Below are 20,236 nucleotides of genomic sequence, written 5' to 3'. Positions count from 1 at the left end.
ATATTGTTCTATCAAACACAATAGTTCTTTTGGCTTAAAATACAGCAGTCTATTTTAAAGATGGGTTCAAGGGCAGAAACTGCTTTTTCAGTCTTGTCTGTTTTTTCCGCCATATGTTAAGTACAGTGCCTTTGATATTTTGTTTTAAGAAAATGAGGATTCTATAGTTAAAAAAAACTTGACATTTTATAAGAAGCAACCATAGGCGGAGTTTGACTTTTGGGGCAGGGGGGCACAATATGTTGATGACCCCGAAATGCAGTGTCGGCAATAGAATTAACTTACAAAAATATTTATAATGATAAGTTAAAAATTAGCATTTTTGTTTCCCATCATTCTTGAGGGGAATTCTAAAATCAGGCTGCTTAGGCTATACTTTTCACCAAGATCGTCATCCATTGAATATTGTATGCCTACCGGTGTTGTGCCAATGTAGTTACCCTATGGGTGGAGCCACTGCACTGCACTGATTTGCTTGATTTCCGTGTTTTGGTTATGTAGGAGGTTTTAAAACATGGCACATTCATAAAAAAAACAACTTTTTTTCTGTCGTGTACCGTAACATACGTACTGAACATTAAAAAAGGCAATGTTTCACTGTTTTACTCGTAGGATGACCAATAACTCTTCTTACTGTAATTCAAGTCCCGTATGGAGTTTTTCCAGTTTAGTAAACGTCGATGTCCAAAATATATAACTGTGGTCCCTTTCTGGCTTCAATTAATTGTTTAAGTCGACAACCCTCAAACCTAATGTGTGTGTGCACGGCCAGGGGACACAATTTTTGACGGGGGTAACTACCAGTGTTGTTAATCTTACTTTAAAAAAGTAATTAATTTCAGTTACAAATTACTTCTCCCAAAAAGTAATTGTGTTAGTAACTCAGTTACCTGAATGTATGAGTAATTAGTTACATGGCAAAGTAACTGGTGATAATTTTCATGTTTTTTTTTTCTCAGCAAAAAAAAAAATTAAAAAAAACAATGTGAAGTTTTGGGACAATTGGCAAAACTAGCCCAATTCTTTACCCTAAACTTACTAGACACAGGAGTATTGCGGATATTGCGATAACTAGATAGTAACCTTTGCAATGTGTGGAAGTCATTTAATGTTGCGAATCAACCGTTAAAGTTGTGAAAATTGCTCCCGTTATTGCATTAGTTCCCCTCTGTCTATTTTCGACATGTGTAAGTTTTAAAACTGTTTCATCATTTAAAGATAGATTTACGGTAAGTTAAGTTTTGCCAATTTAGGAGCATTTTAGATAAAAAGTGACTTAGGTTCACTAGGAAGGTTCTCTACAACAGAGCCTTCATGAGACGTCTACTGCTTTAAGATGGCGGCTGTTTACTAACGCATCTAGTTCTTTATTATATATGTTGCTAATGCCGCCGTGTCTGCCATTTGCATCTAGTTCTTTATATATGTGATATCTACTGAAGCATCATGTGGGCGTAGTTTGTAGGCTATCAGCTACAGTCAGGTATTATTGGAGCCACCTAGCATAGTAGCATCGCGTTTGCAACGGCGTCACACTCCCTTGCCTCCTCCCCACTCCTGCTCTGCTCTCCCGTCTCCGTGAGTCCGTCTTTTTCAGACTTTTCTCGCGTCAGTCAAACAAGATCGTAACGCATAGTAACGCATGCCTTTTGCGCCTCAGTAACGGTAACGGCATTGCCAAGATGAGAAAAGTAATAATTAGATTACTCACTACTGAAGAAAATAACGCCGTTAGTAACGCAGTTATATTCTAACGCTGTTATTAACAACACTGGTAACTACATTGGCAAAACACCGGTGGTGGCTCTGTTATTCAATTAGCGTCTTTAGTGGGGCAAATTGAAACTCTGCTCACCATTTTGACGGTGGTCTCTAGCATTTCATGGTCCACATTTTCAATCCTTGGTTCTTGCTCAGTAGTTGTTGTCGCTTTTGAAAGCTTAGGTTTAAAAAAAATAAAATAAATACATATAGCCTATCCATCTTGCCTTTTCGATCCACGGTTGGTTTTGGCTAAGTATACAAATGACCGTCTGAGGTGCTAGTCACATAATCTGTTCAAAAAATAATTTTGACCCAGTATAAAAATCTATTTTTGTTCATTTTATTAATTTTTTTGTTTGGTTTATTGCTTTACAACAGGAATCCCCAAACTTTTTCCTGTGAGGGCCACATAACTTTTCCCTTCTCTGATGAGGGGCCGGGGTCAGTTGTAACAGAAAAAGTGTGACGATTGCAGGAGTGCCTAAATGTAAAAAAATATTGTTTTTCAGAAAGCCACAATCAAATAACCCTTTTTGGATTCTTCACGGAACAAAAGTAAATAAAATAAAAATAAAAATAAAAATAAAAATAAAAATAAAAATAATAATATAATATAATATAATATAATATAATATAATATAATATAATATAATATAATATAATATAATATAATATAATAATAACACTTATTAATTAAATAGATAAGAACCAAATAACCGTCTCTGGGTTCTTCACAGAAAACAGCCAGGAAATAAATAATACTATTGGAAAAAAAAAAATGCTCTCTTGTATTGTTCAGGGAGCCGGACCAAATGTGGAGGTGGGCCGTATCCGGCCCGCAGGCCGTAGTTTGGGGACCATTGCTTTACAACTTTTGTTGACAATATTTTACCGGAAAATTCTTAATGTTAAAAACATATATTGTATAGGAAAGTCAATTACATGCAATGACACTTTTCGGCCACCAGGCAGGGTCTGCCCCCCCCACCCCCGAAAATCCGCTTATGGAAACAATAACTCTCATTTTTGCAAAAAAAAGTGGACAACGTTTGGACCAAGGGTAGTAGAAATTTGTTGACAAAGTAAGCGTTGTAGTTTAAATACTGCACGTTTTCATTTTTACGATATCTAGTGTCCACACCTTGTGTTTGGATAGTAATAATAAGTGAATGATCACTTTCTTTTATTTTAACACTATGCTTCTATGCTGCACGTCCAATGGAACCCACAGAGGATTTTTTTAGCATTGGGCTTTTTGCACGTTACTCAAATTTGAAAACAGATTAATTTAAAATATATGATTCATGAACAGATGTTTTACCTGAACAGACAGCCACGCTCCTGTCTTTGAAGAAGGAAAGGACTATGAGATTGTTCGAACTGTCAGGCTTCACTCTGTCAGAAGAAGAGACACCGGGGTGAGCAAAGACTACAAAATACCAGGCTTATTCTGATTTAATTTGTTGTTTCAAGTAATACTAGAAACATAGTATGCATAATTATTCCTCAGTCCATTTAATAGAACACTATCAGAAAACCCATAAAATGAAGGATGTGGTGAAGTGCTAGTTGTGTTTGTATTGAATATATGGTATATTCCCCTTTTACTATACATTTTCATCACATAAAATGCATATTACCAAGATCGTTAAATGATCCAGATGGAGAACAGTGAAGGTAATTTTCACACTTCTTTTGATGAAGCAATCTCTTCTGTTCCTCTTCAGAACGTCAGGCCAGAGACCATTAAGTACGCAATGACAGTAGGAGGAAGAGACATTGTAATGCACTTACAAAAGAACAAGTAAGTGCATATTTCTGCATAAAATTGGGTAGTGTTTAATGTGCTGTCTAATTTGTAGTTAATTGATAATGCCGGAGGAATAGTTTAAGTGCTTTTTTTCCTATGGAAAATTCGTGATTGCAGACTGTTCTCACAGCTTGAGATCCTTTTTATATTCATCGTCAATGCTAATGAAGATATTTATGTCTGTGCCACATTTGCTTTTGGTCAGCATTGTTTTTTTAAACACATATTACTCATGCTACTTCCATGATTTCGCAACAATTGTGTGGTTATTAACATATGACAGATAACGTCATGTGTTTTTTTTTAATCACAGTGGCTTACTCACCAGAGACTACACAGAGACATTTTACCAAGAAGATGGCACGCAAGTCACCACCTCTCCAAATGACATTGTATATTTTTTTCAGATGTATATAATGTACCGTAATTTTCAGACTATAAGCCGCTACTTTTTTCCCTCATTTTGAATCCAGTGACTTATAGTAAAATGCATTATTATTATTATTATTAGTGCAGTGCGGCTTATTTGTTGATTTATTTAGGTTAATAGGTAAAACTTTATTTGACAGCGGCATCATAAGACTGCCATAAGACCGTCATAATTATGACATGACACTATCATGGGCCTTAATTAATGCATATGACAGATGTCATCCAGCAAATTATGTCATTAACTCCATTTATGTCCAGTTCGGATCTATTACATCCATTCAAAAGTGAGATAATTTGCCGGATGACACAAAATAATATCTGTCATAGGCTATTAATGCTCATGGCAATGTCATGTCATAATTGTGATGGTCTTATGACGGTGTTATGGCACCACTGTCAAATAAATTGTTTCCAACTAGCAATTCATGAAACAACTGAAACAGTAACTGAAGAAATAATTAGCACAGAACATGAATTTTGATTGTTATTTAAATTGGTGGCACTGCAATGCATGCTAGGAGGCATGTTGGACTACAACAGTGTTGACAGCAGGTGGCAGCAGAGGTTGACTGTCTCCCTCAAGCGAGCAAAGATGGCCAAACGAAGCTTCTTGAAGCAATGAAGCTTTTCAGCCAATTTGGTAGAAAGATTCATGGTGGTTCATTTGGTCTTATGATGCCACTGTCAAATAAAGTGTTACAGGTTAATATCTTTTGGGGTAAATATCCCACAATACAGTGAGGACAGCTGCGGCTTATATTCCAGTGTGACTTATCTATGAACAAATGCCGTTTTTGAGTAAAATTTGCTGGGTGCGCCTTATAGTCCGAAAATCATGGTACATATAACCTAATTACGGTACTTTGTAGTTAATCACCAGCTGTATAAGTGAGTTATAATAAAATACATAATCACATGTTTTTTGCAGGATCACTGTTACTATCACGGGAAGATTGTGAATGAAAGCCAGTCGACGATTAGCATCAGCACTTGTGATGGACTTCGGTAAGGCCTGCAACTTTAATTCAATTAAATTACCAAAATCATACATAAGAGCCACTGCATTTTAGCTTAATGGACAAAATATTACAGGAATTTTATTATTGTCAGTAGTAGGGCTGTAGCTATCGATTATTTTTGTTGTCAATTAATCGATGAACTAGTTAGTTTGAATAATTGAGTAATCGGATAAGAAACGTAAAAAAATAAAATACCTGATCTGATCCTCAAACGGTTTTAAAAAAAATACGTTTTTTTTTGTTTTGATTTTTACAATGCTCTTAGCAAATGGTTTGAACATATTTTCCCACAAAAATTACAAATGCATTAAAAAAAAAAAAAATTAGCTCAAACAAAAACTTGTTGGTCTTAACAGGGAGCAGGTGGATTCAGCCATGTGAAATGAGTTATGTCATATTCACTGTTGCTATTAGAGGTCAGTGTATCCAACCAAAAAAAAACAAAAACAAAACACCACTTTAATTGAACGAATACTCGAGGCAGCAAAATTTAATTTGAATCTTTTTTCTAACCGAATTACTCGAGTCAATTGATTAATCATTGCAGCGCTAGTCAGTAGCGTGTCTTCAACATCATCTAAATGAAACAAACTGTTAACTCATTTGCCCGCCATTGACAATGACAGACCTGCAATTAATTTAAACCGGGAAGAATGGCTCTGAATGTTCATCTTTCAGTGCGATTGACAATGGTAGGCGTCAGTCAGGCTGCATTGGCCCGTCTACAACTTGTGCCAAACTTTGCTGCTCGACTCCTAACTAAAACCCGCAGGCGCGAACATATCACCCTGATTTTAGCATCTCTTCACTGTCTCCCAGTACATTACCGAATACATTTTAAGATATAATTTTTTGTTTTTAAATGTTTGAATAATCTCGCGCCAGCATATCTGTCAGAACTGCTTCAGCCTTACAGTCCAACAAGAACCCTCAGATCAGCTGACCACCTGCTTCTAGAAGTCCCAAGATCAAGGCTGAAGCTTAGGGGTGACCGGGCATTTGCAGTGATGGCGCCCAGGCTGTGGAACCAATTACCACTCACTATTAGACAGGCCCCTTCACTTACGGATTTTAAATCACGCCTTAAAACATTTTATTTTTCTTCAGCTTTTAATGTGCAATGACTGTTTATTTTATTGTCGTGTTTGTTTTTCTTTGAAAGTTAACTTATTTTGTTGTTTTATGATATGTAAAGCACTTTGGTCTCCTTGGCGGATTTTTAAAATGTGCTATACAAATAAAGTTGATTGATTGAAGTTGATGGTAGACTTCCAATCTTTTTTGATTGGGAGACCTGGCAGTGATCATACGCTGCCAGCCTCCAGTCAAAATGGATTGTATGTCTAGCACTGCAAAGCCATACTGTTTTTCAAATATTTATCTTTTTTCATTTTAGGGGTTATTTCAGGACATCAGCCCAGAGATACTTGATTGAGCCCCTTTCCGGTAATGATGAGGGGGAGCACGCTGTAATGAAGTTTAACGAGAAGGACAACACACCTGCCGTGTGCGGCGTCACCAACACTACATGGGACACAGACATTGAGCCACCAACAAGCCGCAGTCGCTCCAGATCAGCGGTTCGACAATCACATCTATGATACTCTTACACAGCATGCATAGTACAGTCTCAGATACTACAGATAGTGAAATTTAAAAAGTAGGATAGCACTCTGACAGATCAGATTCCTGCCAAAGCAGCCAAATTCAAAGCATAGCCATATTCCTGAACTTTACCCTTCTTTTTAATCCATTATCAAGTTATCGCAAAATTCCTTTTCCGACCTCTGTGACAGCATTCATTCATTCATCGTCTGAAACACTTAATATAGTGAGGGTCACGGGCATTGCTGGAGCTGGTCCCAGCTACAGTGTATCACATAAGTGAGTACACCCCTCGCATTTCTGCAGATGTTTAAGTATATCTTTTCATGGGACAACACTGACAAAATGACACTTTGACACAATAAAAAGTAGTCTGTGTGAAGCTTATATAATAGAGTTCATTTATTTTCCCCTCAAAATAACTCAAAATATAGCCATTAATATTTAAACCCCTGGCAACAAAAATGAGTACACCGCATGGGAACTACGTACATCCATAAATGTACAAATTGAGTACTGCTTGTCATTTTCCCTCCAAAATGTCATGTGACTCGTTACAGGAGTGCTGTCAGCATTGAAGAGGTGGGGGGTCAGCCTGTTAGTGCTCAGACCATACGCCACACTCTACATCAAATTGGTGTGCATGGCTGTCACCCCAGGAGGAAGCCTCTTCTCTTCTGAAGACGAGAACATGGCTCCAGTAATCCATGTGCTTCGCTGACATGTCATCAGCAAATTGTTTGCGGGGTTTCTTGTGTACCGTCTTCAGAAGAGAAGAGGCTTCCTCCTGGGGTGACAGCCATGCACGCCAATTTGATGTAGAGTACTGCGTATGGTCTGAACACAAACAGGCTGACCCCCCACCTCTTCAATATCTGCAGCAATATTGACAGCACTCCTGTAACGAGACACGTGACATTTTGGAGGGAAAATGACATGCAGTACTCAATTTGGACATTTAGGGATGTACGTAGTTCCCATGCGGTGTACTCACTTTTGTTGCCAGGGGTTTAGATATTAATGGCTATATTTTGAGTTATTTTGAGGGGAAAATAAATTAACTCTATTATATAAGCTGCACACAGACTTCCTTTCATTGTGTCAAAGTGTCATTTTGTCAGTGTTGTCCCATGAAAAGATATACTTAAATATCTGCAGAAATGCGAGGAGTGTACTCACTTTTGTGAGACACTGTAACTATAGGCAGGAGGTGTCGTACACCCTGAACTGGTTGTCAACCAATAGCAGCTCTATGACCTCATTACCCCAAAATTTAATCACCTCTTCCATTGAATCAGTTTGATAATAATCCTTATTCATTCTTGAGTTATCTTGAACACAAACATACAGATATACGGAACTAAAAACACAACCTCCGCCTTCTGTAGGTTTCCCTTACTGGCAGGAGTAAAAGTAATCCCCTTTCACATACGCCTAAACACCGTTAAAATCCCAGGATTTAAACGGGCAGCCCTTGTATGTGGAAGCAATTTCCCTGGTCGACTGACACGGCGATTACGCGAACATTTCATGGGTCACGTCTCAGTGTAATGCCCGGGATTTTCCCAGGACGTAGCGTATGAGCGTATGTAAAAGCAAGCATTAAATTCCCGGATCAGGGCACAATAACTGATGACGTAAATATCATGGCGGGCCGATCGTCACTTCTTCTTTCTTCACAGTAAGGCAAAAAGCGGTAAACAAACATCGCAATTATCAACATAGCAAGCTGCAAATAGCTAAAAAAGCTTGAACTGAAAACATAACGAAATTAAATTGCTCCTGGATCGTAGAGCCGAGAAAGAGAGTCCATTGTCCAGCTTTGGGAATATGTGTTTTATTTTGTAGCCGATGTAAGGGTCCGGAACTACGGAAACAAGGTTGTACCTCAAACCAGAAAACAATGGAGGGAGGCGTTCGAGGGTTTATTATTTAAATACAATCAAAAATACATGCGATCGCAGAAATGGGGGAATAACACAATGGGTCTGTGACAGTAGGTCGATGGGAATCAATAATTCTAACCAAAGTGGTAGGCAGAGAGCCGATAAGTCAACAAAACAAACACGCTTAAATACCAACACAACATAGGGGATTTGAAAACATGGGCGGCAGAGGTGTCGAATGGCGCCCAGCAAGTTAATATCTCGGCACCCTTCTCTTGGATCGCCTGGGCTTAAATACAATCTTGATGAGCTTGAATTGGCTGCAGTTACGATGTCAGAACGCTCCCACAACCGGCTCTGTAACAAAACAGGATTTGACCTAAATTGTGACAGTCGATCCCGACCAAAAATGACTTAATGTCCGAGTTATAAAATCGCGCCAGAAGCCCTCCTCACACAGAGAGTGCCAGTGGGCAACACGGGAGAAGTCTGTGAAAGTGTCCAACCCACGTCATTCCCGGGATATCTCTACATGCTTGAAAGCAATGACGCGACTAAATCCCGTATCACCTTGCACAGGAATTTACTGGCATATGTTTGTGAAAGGAGCTATAATGTACATTGTGTCAGGTTTAATGAAGTCATGACAGTTTTTATCCACAATAGTTATATATATGCAATATGTTGATGTGTTGATAAGCAGTTGTAAGACATGACAATGACATGATAACTTTACTTTCAGGGTATTTCTATAGTTCAACAACAGAAATACATCGAGCTCTACCTTGTTGCTGATAACCGTGAGGTAAGATACTGTACATATATTGAGTAATTTGGAGTTACCCGGCACTAAAATGATAACGTGGTTTCAGTATGTGAAGATGAAAAGGGATCAAACCGAGCTGAGAAGGAGGATATTTGAAGTCGTCAACTTTGTCAACATGGTGAGTCAAACAATAGGCCTGTGAGGTTTCGTTGACATAGTATGACAGTTTATTGCCATGTTTTGCAACAGAGGTCTATAGGGTACGCATTTATGAACATATGTGTTTTTTATGATTTCACTGACCTGATTTTTGTGTTGTGCAGGTATACAAGCCCTTAAGAACCTTCATCGCTCTTGTTGGGCTGGAAATCTGGTCTAATGGTGACTTGATCACCATCACTCCTCCAGCTGGAGCTAATCTAAATGCTTTCATGACATGGAGGAATTCTGTGCTGGTCAAGAGAAAAAAACACGACAATGCACACCTTATCAGGTCTGAATGGGTTTTACTAACAGAATCCAGTACAAAATTGAATTAAGACCCTTGAGTTATCGAAGAAATTAACTGAATAATGCGTGTTTTAGCAATACGAAAAAGAGAAGCTTGACTTCCTGCTGACATGTATTGCTAATGTTGATTTACTCGGAACCCAATTTAATCTGACACCAAATCGGAAGTATCCATAGACCATAATGGCGCAACTACAAATTACAATAAAGATGACAAAGACTACATATATATTTTTTAGGGTTCTGCCTATTGTCAACCAATGTTGTTTGTGTTTGCCATTCAGTGGTATTGACTTTGAAGGAGCAACAGTGGGACTGGCCTACATCGGGACCCTCTGTTCTGCTCATTCTGTTGGTGTAGTGCAGGTAAGCCTATGTATTTGTATTAAACTAAATATGAGTGAATATGAATAACTAGCTATAGTAAGCTGTTTCCAGTAAAAAAAGAACCTTGACTTGACTCAGAGAAATTTTCATAGTCGGCACAAAACGTGCTTCTGAGAAAAATGTTTTCTGTTGTGTTGTTCTATGAGGAACTTTTATTGGAGTTTCAATCTTTACATGTATTTATTTATTTATTTAAATAGATACATTCTGAATATTTTCACATTTAATGTACATTTCCAGCAGTGCCTCTCAAACATCTTACACCAAGTAATGCCAATAAGTATCCACCCAATAATTATGCTGCTTAGCTGACCCAGGTTTTTACTTATAATGTAACTTTAACCCTAAAAAAAAACCCTCAAATATTTCTTGAAAGTCTCCTTAATACTGGTAAATCCACTAAAAAGTTATTATTCAAAATCAGAGGCGGAGTTTGACTTTTGTGGGAGAGGGGGGGTGAGCAAAACATGTTGATGACCCCGAAACACAGTGTCAGCAATAAAATTAAATTACAAGATATATATATATGTATGTGTGTATATACACAGGGTGTCCTTTAAAAGGGTATACACCCTTTTGCAGCTTATAACTTGACATGTTCACACCTGAACGGCATATTCATACTTCCAGTCGCATTTGAGAAAGAATTGCCTTCCTTCAAATTTTAGTCTGGCTGCCATCATTGATTCAATGAGTTAAATCTACAAAAAAATCAATTGACAGTTTGATTACCTATTGCTAAAGACGATGCAGAAATCGCAGACATCAAGGAGTGGTCGAGATTTTCATTTTCATATATTTACCCTTTAAAATGTTTTTTTTTTTTTTCAATTTTTTTTTGTTTGGCTCAATTATTTAGCATTTAAAATATGGGGGGGAAATGTGACGATAAAGAAAAAAATACAATTAAGCAATAGTTATGAGGTAGATATCCGTGACTTTTTTACAGTCGCTAAGTTTTTCATTGTGACGTAATTTGTTTAAAAGTTTAAAATATGTGAGTAATTTTCCTTCTGTTTATGGCTAGGTTGAAACAAGAGCGGTTGCGCGACGTCTGTAAACAGGAGTTTCCAGGGTAAAACAGACAAATTAAAAATAGTTCAGGGACTTAATGCAATGAATCTGCTATGGCAGCATATAGACATATTGTTCTTTCAATTACAAAAGTTGTTTTTGCTTAAAATACAGCACTTTATTTTAAAGAGGCATATTTTAAACTTTTAAACAAATTACGTCACAATGAAAAAAATAGTGTCTGTAAATAAGTCACGGATTTCTACCTCATAACTATCGCTTAATTGTATTTTTTCTGTTACTGTCGCATTTTCCCCAATATTTTAGATGATAAATAATCGATCCAAACAAAAAAAAAAGGAAAAAAATACGGTTTAGAAGTGTAAATATATGAAAAAGAAAATCTCAACCACTCCTTAATGTCTGCGATTTCTGCATTGCGACCCTTGTTGTATTACCATGTTTCACCCATAAAATCCCCCAAAAATCCGGCTGTGGCCATTCACAGCTGTCTTGACACTCGGTGATACATGCTACATGGAGTTTTTGGATCGAAAAGAGGTTAGTACGCAATAATATCTCGTTAAAATCATGGCGTCTTTATTTATCTTCTCGCGTGCTCTCACCACCAGTTAGGCTTTTGCTGTTTAACAAAAACACTTTTTTTTTTTAAATGCCCTCAAGTTCAAAATTTTTCTTCCCCCAGAAAATTGAGATTTAAAGCTTTCCAATGATGTATCACACATGCACATAGGACAGTTTTGAAATTTGGCCAAATTTGGGATCTCAGAGCGGAACTTGTATATATATATTATGGCTGTCAAAATTATCGCGTTAACGGGTGTTAATTAGTTTTTTTAATTAATCACGTTGAAATATTTGACGCAATTAACGCAGATGCCCCCGCTCAGACAGATTTAAATGATGGTATTGGGGTGGCCTGGCTCAGTGGTAGAGTAGTTGTCCCCCAAGCAAGAGGTTGTGGGTTCAATTCTCCGCTCTGATGAACTCACCTAAGTGTCCTTGAGCAAGATACTGAACCCCATGTTGCTCCTGGTGCTGCGTCACCAGTAGGTGGATGGCGAGATAGTGTAAAGTGCTTTGAGAGCCTTGAAAGGTGGAAAAGCGCTATATAACACCATTTACGATACAGTGAAACGCTCACTTGTTAATTGTGTTTTATGGAGTTTTGCCGCCCTCTGCTGGCGCTTGGGTGCGACTGATTTTATAGGCTTCAGCACCCATGAGCATTGTGTAAGTAATTATTGACATCAACAATGGCGGGCTACTAGTTTATTTTTTGATTGAAAATTTTACAAATTTTATTAAAACTGAAACATTAAGAGGGGTTTTAATATAACATTTCTATAACTTGTACTAACATTTTTCTTTTAAGAACTACAAGTCTTTCTATCCATGGATCGCTTTAACAGAATGTTAATAATGTTAATGCCATCTTGTTGATTTATTGTTATAATAAACAAATACAGTCCTTATGTACCATATGTTGAATGTATATATCCATCTTGTGTCTTATCTTTCCATTCCAACAATAATTTACAGAAAAATATGGCATATTTTATAGATGGTTTGAATTGCGATTAATTGCGATGAATTAAGATTAATTTTTAAGCTGTAATTAACTCGATTAAAAATTTTAATCGTTTGACAGCCCTAATATAATATATATATATATATATATATATATATATATATATATATATATATATATATATATATATATATTATATATATACATACAGTATATATATATATATCAGATACACATATACATACGTATACATACATACACACATATGTATATATATGGCGGAAAACACAGACAAGACTGAAAAAGCAGTTTCTGCTCTTGCACCCCTCTTTAAAATAAGCTACTGTATTTTAAGCCAAAAGAACTGTTATGTTTGATAGAACAATATGTCTATGCAGCCATAGCAGATACATGGCGCACTAAGCCTCCGAACTATTTTTAATTTGTCCGTTTTACCCTAAAAACCCCCGTTTACAGACGTTGCGCAACCGCTTTTGTTTCAACCTAGCCATGAAAAGAAGGTAAGTAATTATATTTATTATTCAAAATGTCATTTTTAGCTTAGAATCATTAATGGATGTCTAATATTAAAAAAAAAAAAAAAACTTTAAAAAAATATTCACTCGCATATTTTAAACTTTTAAACAAATTATGTCACAATGAAAAATTTTGCGTCTGTAAAAAGTCACGGATATCTACTTCATAACTATCACTTTGATGTTTTTTTTTTTTTGTTACTATTGCATTTTCCCCGATATGTTAGATGACAAATAATCGATCCAAAAAAAGAAAAATGGAAAAATAGTGTTTAAAAGGGTAACTTTATGAAAAAGAAAATCTCGACCACTCCTTGATGTCTGTGATTTCTGCACTATGATCCTAGTTATATCACCATGTTTCACTCATAAAATAAAAATAAGATCTGGCTGTGGCCATTCACAGCTGTGTCTTGACAGTCGGTAATACATGCTACATGGAGTTTCGGGATCGAAACAAGGTAAATACGCGATAATATCTCGTTAAAATCGTGGCGTCTTTAATTCTGTTCTCGCATGCTCTCGCCTCCAGTTAGGGTTTTGCTGTTTAAAATTTATTATTATTATTATTTTTTAAATGCTCTCCTGTTCAAAATTTTTGTTCCCCCAGAAAACTGAGATTTTAAGCTTTCCAATGATGTATCACACATGCATATAGGACACTTTTGAAATTTGGCCAAATTGGGGGTCTCAGAGCGGAACTTCAATTCACCTTAGTGTTTTCTGCCATTTACTATATACCTTCCCTCAATCTTCATGTCTGTTCAAAATGTATTGCACGTAAAATTTCTCCCTGAATTAACGTTTGAAAACACTCAACAGATCTGTACTTAACAAACGTACTCGAAAGAAAAGAGGATGCCACTTTAACATTCTGTATATTAATTGAACAACATTTTAAGTTAGGTTTTGTAGATATGATTCTGTGATAACTTCAGGGACCCCTTCATGGACCTTTTATACCATCATGTGGTACTTGTACCACACTTTGAAGAATCATAAATTAAGAGGAAAGAAATTGTTAAGTATTATTATTAATTACTTCTCCAAAAGATTATTTGGAACTACATGCGTTCAACTAAAATCCCTTCACTTGTTTTGCACAAGAAAATGGTGAATAGGGAAGTAAATATTTTTCACGAGCTGTACAAAACAAAGGTGGTTTTGAAATAAGAAGGGGCTGTAACGAAAATTGAGTAACCTCACTCAGTGATGTTGAAAGAGTTGGAAGAAAATGACGCATGTTTCTGGCAGGACCACAACAACCGTGCCATTGCTGTGGGGGCCACGTTGGCTCATGAGATGGGCCACAACCTAGGCATGAATCATGATGACTCCAGTGCTTGCACCTGCACTGGTGACAGTTGCATTATGGCTGCGGCCCTCAGGTAAGGAACCCCTGAAATGTGGCTCCAATCAACAGTTGAATATTTGCCTTGCACTCCACCAGCTGGGACACCCCTCGCGCTTTCAGTAGCTGCAGCAGCAGTCAGTATGCGAACTACTTGAGCAACCGCAACCCAAGCTGTATGCTGGACAAGCCGGACTTCAGGAGCCTGGTGATTCCTTCTGTCTGTGGAAATGGTTTCGTGGAGGAAGGAGAGCAGTGTGACTGCGGGACTGTAGAGGTACATTCCCATGCAGGATTTGAATGAAGACAGCAAAGTCTCTTCATTTTCAGAACATACGTGGTTTAACTAACACAGCTATGACATCTGAATTGTACCACTTGAGAGTTAAAAAAAAAAAAAACAACAACATAAAACAATTGGAACTAACTACTAAGGCTTGAACTAACAGTGCAGTGCAAATCCAGCCTTTGAGTGGCAGATTAGAGGTTATCCAAACAGATTCGGGGAGCTTCTTTATGGGAAGTCTGAGTGTTTATGTGTTAAACTGAACTTCAGGGATATTGTTTTTTCTAAAATAGGGTGGAGCACATTTCCTCTCTTGTCTAGTAGTTTTACTTGGATTTTTGCCCAAAACCATCATCAGGCGTTTGACATGAACAAACACATTCCCAGTCCAATGCTATTAGTGGTTTATCATTAAAAGTTGTGTAATGAGAGGTGTTTTTGACACTCTCATTGCTGAATGAAGTAGAACAGTTTTACACTACTGGAAATGACAAGCTTCATAGCAAGCATGGATGAATTCATTTTCTTTCCATGTTTTTCCCCATACTAAAGGGATTATTTTGACCAGGGGTGGAAAAAGTACAACAACAACATAGTAAAAGTATTGTTACATTGGTGAAATTTTACTAAAGTAAAATACTGGTGTAAAAATCCAAGCAAAGTAGAATTATAAAGTAACTCATTTAAAATTTACTGAAGGCAAAAGTCATTTTTGTTGTGTTTGGAGGTGGGGAAGTACAAAAAAACTTTTTTTACTTACTTTTTTGAAACAACGTACAAAGTGGGGAAGGCAAACAAAATAACAGATGTGATGTCTCCTACTTACAGCACAATTAGGAAAAAATAAGGGACATCTCATTATTAGAGCTGGCCGACCCGATAACAGTCACCTTTTAAAAAACATACTGTATATTTTTTTGTATGTGAAAAGTGCTTTTTTTTTTTTAATTAATACCGTATTGGCCCGAATAGAACACGGCCCTGATTATAAGACGACCCCTTCTTTTTCAACACTCAAGTTTGAAAAAAGACTTTTTGAACACCAAATTATTTTTATACAGAAAATAATTACAGTACATCTGAAACAAATGATTATAACAATATATTTGAGAGAAAAAGCATGTTATTTTGCCTCATTCAAATCTTAATATCTGAACATTTAAATATGTAAACTAAAGTGCAATCACATTCGCAAATGAATGGCTTCTGGTTTTTGAAATGTAAATCAACCAATCCTTTGTGATAAAACAACAAAATTGCAATAAATGCATTAACCATCAAAGTGAAATCTAACTGTAACTGTAGTCTTGAAACAAAACTGAAAAAGGAAAAACATTGCAATAAATTAATGCTAACTGGTTAAACTTGAGAGTAGCTGAGATCTATCATGACAGAACATCGCTTCAATTATATCTGGCGCCATCTAATGTTGTGAATGGGTATAACGTCTAGACCGCGAATATAAGACGACCCCCACTTTTTCAGTCTTATTTCAATTAAAAAAACACCGTCTTATATTTGGGCCAATATAGTAATTATAATACAGTGGTACATCGACATACATCGCCTTGAGACACACGTTTTCTTTGACATCTGACGCAAAATTTAACTCGCCACTTGTTTCTACATCCGACGACATGCTCAAAATAAGACGATTTATGACTGCACAGCAGTTTCTTTGTTTTCCCGTAAGACGGAAGCGCGGCAGTTTTTCTTGTAAGAGAAATCAACATGGATTCCAAGAATGTTAGTGTAGGTGGTGAAAAAAAAGGAAAAAAGGTGACGCTTACCACTGAAATGAAGACAGAAATGATAGAAAAATGAGCATGGAGTGCGCATCCATGAACGGGCTCAACAATACGTCCGTAGAATGTCTACGATCTCGTCGGTCCTCCTCAAACTTCCAAACGCCACTTTTTAAGTTAAGGTGACAATTATTATTATTGTAACATCACCAAAGAAATGGCCAGCATTGTTAGTTTTTTAATGATATATTTCAAAATTTGTGCAACACAACACGCCAACTGTCCGCCGTAGTTGACGCTAACAACAACGGAACATTTAAAGTGCGTATGACACCAAAAAGCATGTTTATTTGATATTTCACACTGTGTTTTATGCTCCTGAATGAAATGTACCGCTTGGATGTGTGTGGAAGCGATCATTTTAAATATTCAATTTTTGAATCCTGCGCCATGAAAATGAGTGACTTCCGGCTTCAGTCTCGGGTTTAGGATGAATACGAATGTGACGTCACCTGGGTCAGCATCTCACAATACAGGATTGCTTTATAGCATGCACATAGACTGCGTATTCAGCTGATTTTGCGGATTAAATCGTTTATTTTTCGCATCATGCCAGTCAAACGGCTGCAGAAAATTGTTGCTGCACCAGCCTTTTTTGGGTTTCAAAAGGTTCCCGTTCACCGCGGATATTGGCCAAAACAAGCCTCACTACTGTGGGACCATTGGATTTATGAAGAAGTGAGTAAACATCATATTTTGTATAATGTAAAATACTGGTATCTTGCCAGACATTTTATCCGGAGGTGGCTTGCATTTTGTGGCTGATTGTCCAGAATGCCACTCTGCCGACGACTGGCGGCTTGTTTGCACACCCTCCTCTATACTCGGCTTATTGCCCCATTCGTGTGCCCGGTGTTCTTTCAAATTCTCAACCCCTTCAGAAACTGCAACATTGTATTAAAAATGGCCGTGAATACAGGCCTTTACAAAGTAAACACCACAAACTTTCTTTAAATAAAGGACTATTTACTTACGTTTGATCATGGACTGACATGTAAAGAAGTTCTCCTTAGACATATCCTACAGTGTTAGCTGATAAAACAACAGCAAGCCGCTCTCTGTTTATGTCTTCGCCGTGTAGTAAAGCATTATTTTACGCCATATTCGTGTTGACCATCTGGCACCAACGCGCTTCTCCGACGTTGGCCGGTTTGTCCGGCGTTACTCTCCAGCTGCTTCCCCGGCGAGCTCTCCTGTCCGTAGCAGGGCAAAGAGCTGTGACTTGCTCGCCGCCAGGCGGTTTGCCGATCAGCTATGCCAATCGATGACCCCGCCGCCGTGTGACATGATCCAATCTAGTTTTGGGAGATTTTTCACTTCGAAAAGCGAAAATAAGACTTTGAGACGTCACTCGGTTCGGGTTAGAATGTCGGCTAGCTGTCAGGCCTCTTGGTTTGTTTACATTCTCCGAAGACGGGGCAGGGAAATGACAAAAGCCTGACTAACTACAGTGGCATAAAATATCATTCGGGAGGCGCGACAGTAAAGGTGAAGTCGACAGTTTTGACCATTATTGAGTAATTTTGCCGTGTCGTACTGAATAAATGCATTTTTATTATTTCATATTCCATTTAGCACAAGACTGTTATTTGTCATTACCATACCATTTATTTAGCAATTGGGGAAAAATACTTCGATAAAAAGAATATCCTGTAAAAATATTAAAGTAGAAAGACTGAAACAATGACATTTTGCGGCTCTCTTCGTCGCATTTTCCTCGTCCTGAATAATTCCCCCTCAATGGGCTAAATTCTAAACCAGATGAAATTGTGACTCCGCTGACGTCATCCACCTGTTGGGGACGCTAGAGCCTTATAATGGTAGGCGTGGCTAAACGGCGGATTAAAAGACTAATTTCTCGTCATCCGTGCTTTGCCAAATTGTTGTATTTAGTTAAATCGTCTCAAAATATGATTCTAATCCACATAATAATGCTATTTAAGACTTTTTTTTATTGTGTCGTACACACTTCAAAGTGAAAGCAAAATCTCTATGGCACCTATCTCACTATCACGTCAGCCAAGCGGTGCGTTCAGGTACACCACGCAAAACACATTCGCCACGTTAGAACCCAATTCATCATGTTATTACAGGTATTATTATTATTACTATAATTCTATTCTTATTCCAATTTTTATTCATAATTTATTTGTTTTGCTTTGTGTAATTCATATTTGCACTAGTCCTTGCAGTATTTATTAAGGATTTAGTGAAGGTTTTCAGGCTGTGGAAGTAATTAATGGAATTATAATATATTCTAATGGGGAAATCCTGCTCGACCTATGACCATTTTGACTTACAAACAACGTCCTGGAACGAATTAACTTCATATGTAGAGGTACCACTGTACAGTATTATAATAGTTTTACTCAAACCTGAATTAATCTTTCTAACGTTTCTAAGGTCACAGCATTTCTGAATGTTTTTTTACGCAGGAAACCTTGGTGCATGAAGAAAATATATAACGATCTGTCCCCCTGCGTGTTGCAGTGAAGTTTATGGCAAGCTGTGAACGTGTTCTGATTTGTTAAATGTACCTTGACAAGAATGCAGGTTGCCATCAGCTGAAAGCAAAAAAGAACACCATGAACTTACTTTTCCCTCTTAAAAAAAATAAATTGTTCTGTCATTGTGTCTACCCTTATGTTTGAACAAATAATAGTGTCAGATAATTATTGGAGCATTATCTTTTCATAGGAGTGCACCAATCCATGCTGTAATGCTACCACTTGCACCCTTAGTGAGGGATCCCAGTGTTCAACAGGGGAATGCTGTGACAAATGCAAGGTGAGATTTTTTTTGTTCTTCATTGTAAATTCATTACGTGATGTGGTGTAGCCATCTAGTGGGCAAAAATAAAAACTACTATAGTATGAAACTACGGTCAGTACTAAAAGCATGACAAAATATACTTATTCTGACATGCAGTGGCCTACATGTTATACATTACTTTCATTTGGAAGTGTATAGTAACTTTGAGATAATGTATCTGACTTTGGATAGTAAATCAATGTTAGATACAATCAGACAATCTCTTTTACCCTTTATAGGGCATTTGCTGAACTCATTATTACTATTATTGGAATCAGATGGCAGCGAATGATCGCTGTCAGCCCTCCCCGGCAAAATAAATTGGACATCAATGGCACTGAAGCATTAATTTAACAAGCAAAGTCTATTGTTGTCAAAGGCAGGCAATGAGTTAATATTAAATATTATCTTATAATTGTTAGTTTCTACTTTACAATTAATAAGAAACGATTAAAATTTTTAATCGAGATAATCACAGCTTGAAAATGAATCAATTGTAATTAATTGCAATTCAAACCATCTCAAAAATATGCCATATTTTTCTGTAAATGATTGTTGGAATGGAAAGATAAGACACAAGACGGATATATACATTCAACATACTGTACATACTGTAAGTACTGTATTTGTTTATCATAACAATGAATCCACAAGATTGCATTAACATTATTAACATTCTTTCTGTTAAAGGGATCCACGGAC

General features: G+C 37.1%; 1 protein-coding gene across 2 annotated transcripts in view; it reads left to right on the top strand.

Annotated features, from left to right (window-relative positions):
• Window positions 1–20,236, top strand: part of adam28 (ADAM metallopeptidase domain 28) — a 43,143-nt gene that overhangs the window by 9,418 nt on the left and 13,489 nt on the right. For both annotated transcript variants that reach the window (XM_057831132.1, XM_057831131.1), the window contains exons 4-15: window positions 3,094–3,182; window positions 3,492–3,568; window positions 3,888–3,966; window positions 4,935–5,011; window positions 6,422–6,605; window positions 9,259–9,321; window positions 9,389–9,460; window positions 9,606–9,775; window positions 10,077–10,158; window positions 14,536–14,669; window positions 14,732–14,909; window positions 19,421–19,510. In XM_057831132.1, coding sequence (XP_057687115.1) covers window positions 3,522–3,568; window positions 3,888–3,966; window positions 4,935–5,011; window positions 6,422–6,605; window positions 9,259–9,321; window positions 9,389–9,460; window positions 9,606–9,775; window positions 10,077–10,158; window positions 14,536–14,669; window positions 14,732–14,909; window positions 19,421–19,510 — 1,176 coding nt within the window. In that variant the 5' untranslated portion in view covers window positions 3,094–3,182; window positions 3,492–3,521. The remainder of the gene's footprint in view (window positions 1–3,093; window positions 3,183–3,491; window positions 3,569–3,887; window positions 3,967–4,934; window positions 5,012–6,421; window positions 6,606–9,258; window positions 9,322–9,388; window positions 9,461–9,605; window positions 9,776–10,076; window positions 10,159–14,535; window positions 14,670–14,731; window positions 14,910–19,420; window positions 19,511–20,236) is intronic.

The sequence above is a fragment of the Corythoichthys intestinalis genome, chromosome 3 (assembly GCF_030265065.1).
Source record: "Corythoichthys intestinalis isolate RoL2023-P3 chromosome 3, ASM3026506v1, whole genome shotgun sequence".
In the NCBI taxonomy this organism is placed as follows: domain Eukaryota; kingdom Metazoa; phylum Chordata; class Actinopteri; order Syngnathiformes; family Syngnathidae; genus Corythoichthys; species Corythoichthys intestinalis.
This window is presented reverse-complemented; position numbering and strand designations above follow the sequence as displayed.